This window comes from Gossypium raimondii, chromosome 6 (assembly GCF_025698545.1).
Source record: "Gossypium raimondii isolate GPD5lz chromosome 6, ASM2569854v1, whole genome shotgun sequence".
Taxonomy (NCBI): domain Eukaryota; kingdom Viridiplantae; phylum Streptophyta; class Magnoliopsida; order Malvales; family Malvaceae; genus Gossypium; species Gossypium raimondii.
The window spans coordinates 47,150,423-47,157,339 of NC_068570.1; the positions used below are offsets into that span (position 1 = coordinate 47,150,423).

The 6,917-nt window shown below is 30.1% G+C and overlaps 1 protein-coding gene across 1 annotated transcript; it reads right to left on the reverse strand.

Annotated features, from left to right (window-relative positions):
- Positions 1 to 2,462: 2,462 nt before the first annotated feature.
- Positions 2,463 to 5,194, reverse strand: LOC128041971 (protein ARABIDILLO 1-like). Its single transcript, XM_052633014.1, has 2 exons — positions 3,039 to 5,194; positions 2,463 to 2,834 (listed from the first exon to the last, which is right to left on the reverse strand). Exons 1-2 carry the CDS (start codon positions 3,155 to 3,157, stop codon positions 2,519 to 2,521), a joined length of 435 nt encoding a protein of 144 aa, XP_052488974.1. The 5' UTR covers positions 3,158 to 5,194; the 3' UTR covers positions 2,463 to 2,518.
- Between the last annotated feature and the right edge of the window lie 1,723 nt (positions 5,195 to 6,917).

Sequence of the window (6,917 nt, forward strand, 5' to 3'; positions counted from 1 at the left end):
CAAATCATCTCTCATTTATAGTGAGAATACACATTCACTGCAGATAGTGATACACGTAATTTATTTCTTTAGTTCGTTGTTTCACATTTTCCATATCTTCGATTAATGCAAACCATCACGGTTATACCAAGCTAGCGGAGGGAACAATTGAACATATATAATTAAAGATCAAATAATTTGTAATTAAGTTTCAACTTTTCGTCTATTAACTACAAAATTATTTAGTCATGAAATCATTCCACTAAAGTATCATGACTAAGCTCTCCCTATTATATACCAGTACGAAAGCATTTAATCAACTACTTGTCCAATGACCTTGTCATATGTGTGTTACTCATAAGATATCCTTAATCTATTTGGGTTAAATTCATTCACACAATATTATCTTATTTTATCTCATAGTAACCATTACATCTTCCTTTATGAAAACGTTAGTTACTAACAAATAGTAATTAAATCATTTTTGCTAGACAAATGACTCGTGATCATGTTACTTGCCCATCTATCAAGTAATGCCTATGAGAGGATACCATTTACCCTTTACTAAGCTATGAATTCCAACATCATAAGTGAGGTTATGTCATGCAGAAGTCATATACCCAATGTATTAGTTTTCAACTCTGTTACCAATTGAACTCAGGCTTTCAATACATTAAAATATACGAGATACGCACACATAGTCAGTCACTTACTCAGGATTGAGCTAAGTCACACTATTATATACAATTATGAAAGCTACTTAATGTGTTACCCTTATAGGATATCTTTAATTTCTTTGGGATAAATTCGTTCTCCCGATATGATCCTATTTTATCTTATGTTAACCATTACATTTTCCTTCATGAAAAGTCAATTACTAATAAATAGTATTTAAACCATTCATCTAAAGAAAAATATCCTGTTGCCATGTTACTTTTCATCTATCATGTAATGGCAATGAGAGAAAATAATTTATCCTTTATTGAGTTATGGATTCCACTATTGTAAGTGAAGTTATGTTATGCAGAAGTTGTATACCCAAAGTACTAACTTTTAGCTCTATTACCAATTGAGTACAGGCTATCAATACATCAAAGTATACGAGCCACGCACACATAGTTCGACATTTACATAAGATTGAGACAAGCCGCACTGTGAATGTCACAAGTGAATACATCCATAAATGTATCTAGGATTCACAAGTGAATACATCAATACATCCATGTTTAGACTTCATAGATAACATATTAATCTTTTAATGGACTTGTTCAATTTTGATTAGACTAATAAATTGTTTAGATTATCTACTAATATAAGTTGTTTTCTTGTATTATGATCTAACAATATAATACAACTTATTATTAGTTGAACATTAAATAATTAATAAACTAATATTTACTTTCATTTTACTTTGTATGTAAAAATTATTAAAAATAATATATAAAAGATATTAATGATAGATGAAATTTTATTAAACTAATTATTTAGTTGAGTACATATAAGCAGATCATGACACTACACCAAAACAGGTTTTTAGCGGCATTTTTTTAGGCCTTTAACGGCGCTTTTTAACGCCACTAAAGGTATTTGCGGCGCTTGTGTAAGCGACGCAAAAAGGGCCGCTAACGAAAACGTCACAAACGTTTGCAGCGTTTACAAACAAAAACGCCGCTAAAGACCATGTTCTTTAGCGGCGCTTAAAAAAAACGCCACTAAAGACCATGTTCTTTAGCGGCGCTTAGATAAAAACACCGCTAAAGACCATGTTCTTTAGCGGCGCTTAAGACAAAATGCCGCTAAAAAACATGGTCTTTAGTGGCGTTTATTTCTAAGCGCCTCGAAGAACATGTTCTTTAGCGGCGTTTTGTCTTAAGCGCCGCTAAAGAACATTGTCTTTAGCGGCGTTTTTTTCCAAGCGCCGGTAAAGAACATTATCTTTAGCGGTGTTTTTTTTAAGCGTCGCTAAAAATTTAGCGGCGCATTTATAAAAAAACGCCACTATTTTTGGGATTTTTTTATATTAAATTTTTCGTTGAAATATGATACTAATATAATTGTTTCGTTGAGTTGTCAAATTATAATTTCTAATGAAAATAAAATCGAAATATTATTCTCATTTAATTGCGAAAGTCAAATATACGATTAAAATCGAAATATTATTCTCATTTAACGGTATTAACTATTTAAATTAGTTAATGATATTGTAAAATTAGATGATGAAATTGTAAAATTTCAAATTTAAACGACCAAATTAAAAACAGAAACTGACCTAACTTTTAAAAATTTCTTATAATCCACCTTCTAGAAATGAATAATAGATTGGTCATTTTTTTCTAAAATGGCAATAAGCATTGCAGATAGACTCACAATTGTATCCATACTACTTTAGGCAATTCAACAATCGCTAAGACTGCTTTATTATTAAGAATATTGAATGATCATTTGTTCTACAAGCAATGCGGATTTTGGATAGTGTTAGAGACTTGATTAAAATATTAAATAGATTAATAGTATATGCAATTAGTACAAACACTAGCTGTTACTTCTTAAATCTTACTACCAAAAATAGATACGAAATCATCAGTTTCATCTTTATAGTATAAAATACTAATGTCGAAAAACCAAACCTGCATCTTAGATGCCCTGCTTCAGGTATTCTTATGGCTTCTACTATCTGTGCCAAAGCTGTGGGGACTAATGTTGCAGCAGCAGCATTAAAGGTTTGTGGTTCATAAAATGAGCTCACACACTCTTCGACATGTTTCAAGGCCATCCTTCCAACCCCATCTATGTTCAGACTCTTTGAACTGCCCTGTGATGAAGGCGAAGGCCCCACTGGCACCACTGAGTCTATTCTGTAAATTGATAAGCCAAAATTTACACCTCAAAAGTAAATTTTAAAATCAATGCCATTTATTTACCAAATATTAATTAAGATTCTTTTATCTTCATAGTTAGTTCTCTTCAAAGCAATCTCATAACATTTTTCCCATGAAAAATGTGCCTTCATATTAGCCTTTGCCTATTCATGATAACTTTCAGAAAATGGTTTGACATACCTCCCATCATCCCGTATTATACGAAGAGCATTATCACGATAAAAAGCCAAATTCCAAAGAGCTCCGGCAGCGGTCTCATGGACATCCTGAAAATCAAACAAATACCAAGGCCTTACCATGCAGTTAAGTTCAACAACTTATGAATGGTCAGTCCAGAGGAATGCATATTGCACTTTGTTACAAAAGATGCATTAGCAACATATCAACAATGAAAGGAATTAAGGCAAATGCACTAGAGCTGACAGATAGTGAGTATTCACAAAAGAATTACAATATGTAAGGAACATCATCGTTGAGTTGTCGAATTATAATTACCAGCAATAGCCCAATAAAGGTTTATATGGAAGGGCCTATGCCTATCTATTCTCATCATATTTTATGTTTTGATTCTTTTCCCTATGATTTCTCCTTTTTTTTTCTTTTTTTTCTTCTAAGCAAGGTACATCCAACATCCCATCAGCTAAAGACTTGTTCATATCCGTACAAGAAGCTTCAATCAAGGTAAGCATAAAATTTGTTAAGTATCTTTGTATTAAAGAAAATAATCAGAAAACTTTATGAATTGCATTGTTTCACAGATGCAGTCGCAATAAAATTATGGTGAATATGAAACTCTTGTTTGGAAGAAAACTAAAAAGTGTAACAAACAAAAGGATGCACTCATCCTCGCCAATTTTATGATTTCATGCGTGTATAAATATAAACCACTTCATGCATGTAAAAAGATAAACCAAACTTCAATGCTTCCTGCTTTAACAGGGGAGATTCTGAAAAGAGGCAAAAGAACTTAAAGAATAAAGCTTGAGCAGCAATGGATTATAAATCAAATTAACCAGAAAAGCAAACATATTGTCTGTGCACAACAAGAACTCTTTGTCAACAATGGTTGTTAAAAGAGTAGACAGACACAATGCAAATTATGAGTGCTAAGCTTATGGTACCAAACAGTATACATTCAACCACACAACACTAAACACTGCACATCAGGATACACGTTTTATTTACTTCCACAACATCTCTAACCCGCAATTAATAGAAACCAAACAAGAAAGGGAAGTTTGAATATTCCCAAAAGATAGTGTGTGAATGACTCAACAACACACCAACTCCATGAGATATGGCTATTACCAAATAACTCAGTGCCAACTTATACACCTTCTTCCTGGTCATGCGTTCACTTAAAAATTAGTGTAATCAGTTAAATTCAGCAAGATTTTAACGGAAGTTTATACTGAATCAATTTATTGTAGTTAAATGAAGAAAACAAATCAAACCAAACTCTCTGTAAGCCACAACAAATTAAATACAGTTCTGTTTCATTATTCAGTTGTTAGACTTAAAAATAGTTAAGAGTTCTATAATATAATTCACCTAGTTACACAAAGAACAAATACCAGTTTTATTTCATAAATAAAAATAAAATTTTAGATTAACAAAAGTCAAGATTAACAAAGCACAATGATTTTATTGAGGCTCTTCAGCACAAAGCAAAACAATTCAGCAAGAATCCAACAATCCTTAACACCCAATCCATTAAAGACGAAAAAGAAAACTCAAAACAGTATCTATAAAAGAACTAACATAGTGCAAATTCCTTTGCAGGTTCTAAAAATTCAAGTTAGAAAAAGCAATAATTTAGCTCAAATCTGGAAAGAAAATTAAAACAAAAAAAAACTAGTGAAATGAGATTAATATCCTTTCAGGAAAAGAAGAAGAAGAAAAATAATAATAACCGCTTATCTTGGTCATCACGGCAAGGTATTTGGAGCGAAGAACCCTCCTATCTGCCGCATCCTCTTCTCGATTCGGATGATTCGACTCAACATCCGCCGACTCATCTCGGGCCTCTCCCGCCACCTTGGTTCGAACTGGTTCAGCAGATGCATCACCCTTATCTGTTTGTTTTTCTTTCTTCACATTTCTCCTCATAATTTCAAAGAATTTGAGTCTAAAAAGAATAAAAAAAACTAACGAACAAAAACCCTAGACAAAGAAATTAGCAACGGAAGAAGATTTTGTAAATCAACAGTAAAAAAAAAGAGGGAGAGAGAGAGATGGAGAAGAAAAAAAGAACAGAAAATGATTACAGTTTAAAACATTTTAATTTCTCCCTCCCATTCTTTCTTTTCGATACTCACTTTCCCGCTACTAATTTTTCAGTACTCTCTTATATATAGATATAAAAATTGAGAACAGAACTTTGTGGCGTTTTTTCCTTAGCGCCGCTAATGATCACCTTTAGCGGTGTTTTTCTTTAGCGCCGTAAAACCCATTAAATTTACAGCCAAAAATTTCACCGTTTTTTCTTCATTACTAATAATATTTTGTGGCGTTTTTGTTAAAAACGCCACTAGTACATTAAATTTTCTATTGCAAATTTTATAAAAATTTTGTTTAGGTAATATTTATAAAATTAGATAAAATTATCAATTTTAGTTTTTAAGTAGTATTTATAAAATTAGGTAAAATAAAAATTTTAGTGTTTTATTTCTTTTAATTTTTTAATTTTATTTTTATTTTTATAATTTTTACAATTTTTACAATTTTACAATTTTACAATTTTAAATTATTATATTCAAATTATTATATATTGCATATCAATTTTAAATTAATAATCTTTACAATTTATTATTATCTCTTTTACAATTATATAAAGAACTTATTTAATATATAAATTAAAAAGTACTAATTAATCCAAATCTTAAACCCTAACCCGACCCCAAATCCCTAACCCCTAACCCCTAAGCTTTATTTAATATATAATTAAAAAGCACTAATTAATCTAAACCCTAAACCCTAAACCTAAAACCCGACCACAAATCCCTAACCCCTAACCCCTAAACTTTATTTAATATATAAATTAAAAAATAATAATTAATCTAAACCCTAAACCATAACCCGATCTTGAATCCCTAACCCTTAACCCCTAAACCTTATTTAATATATAATTAAAATACACTAATTAATCTAAACCCTAAACTCTAACTTAACACCAAATTTCTAAACCCTAAATCCCTAACTCTTAACATCTAACCCCTAACCTAACCCTTAACCCATAAACCTTAAATCACATTAACCCTTAAACCAGAATCCCTAATCCATAATCCCTAATTCCATAATCTATAAAACTTAAAATTGTAAGTCCTAAACCAATCTTAAATCCTAAATTAACCATATATATACCCTAAACCATATTTATTAAACCCTAAACTATAATGATAATTAAATTAAATATTTTAAAATTAATACTATCTTATCTCTTACAATTATATTTGAAATTATTTAGTATATAAATTAAAAATCAATCAGTCATGTACCCAAAAATTTTAAAACTATGGCTTAATAATAGTATTTTAATTTTTCTATTTTTAACAAATATTTTTCTATGTTTTTATTTCAATTTATTTCTACGTGTCATTATTTCAAATTAATCCATTTTTAACAAATATTCATTTAAAATTAAATTGAATTTTAATTAATATAAATAAACAAATTAAATAGTAATTAATTCAATATTTTAAAATTAATACTATCTCTTTTACGATTAAATAGTAATTAATTCATGATGAAGACGGTGGTGGAAGAGAGAAACACTCAAGTGTTTTGAGGATACCAATTTTAGGGGGGAAAATTTAGGGGTTTCAGGGGGAAATTTTGGGATAAAAACGCGTAAAAATTTTGGGAAATTTTTATAAATTGATTTTTTTTATGCTTTTATAGAAAACGCCATTATTGTTATTTTTTAGCGGCGCTTCTATAAAGCGCATAAAATTTTTTCATTTTGAACAAAACGACGCCGCTTTTGCTATTCAAATTTTTTTTATTTTTTATAAGTTGATTTGTTTTTTTTGCGTTTTTATAGAAAACGCCGCTTATTGT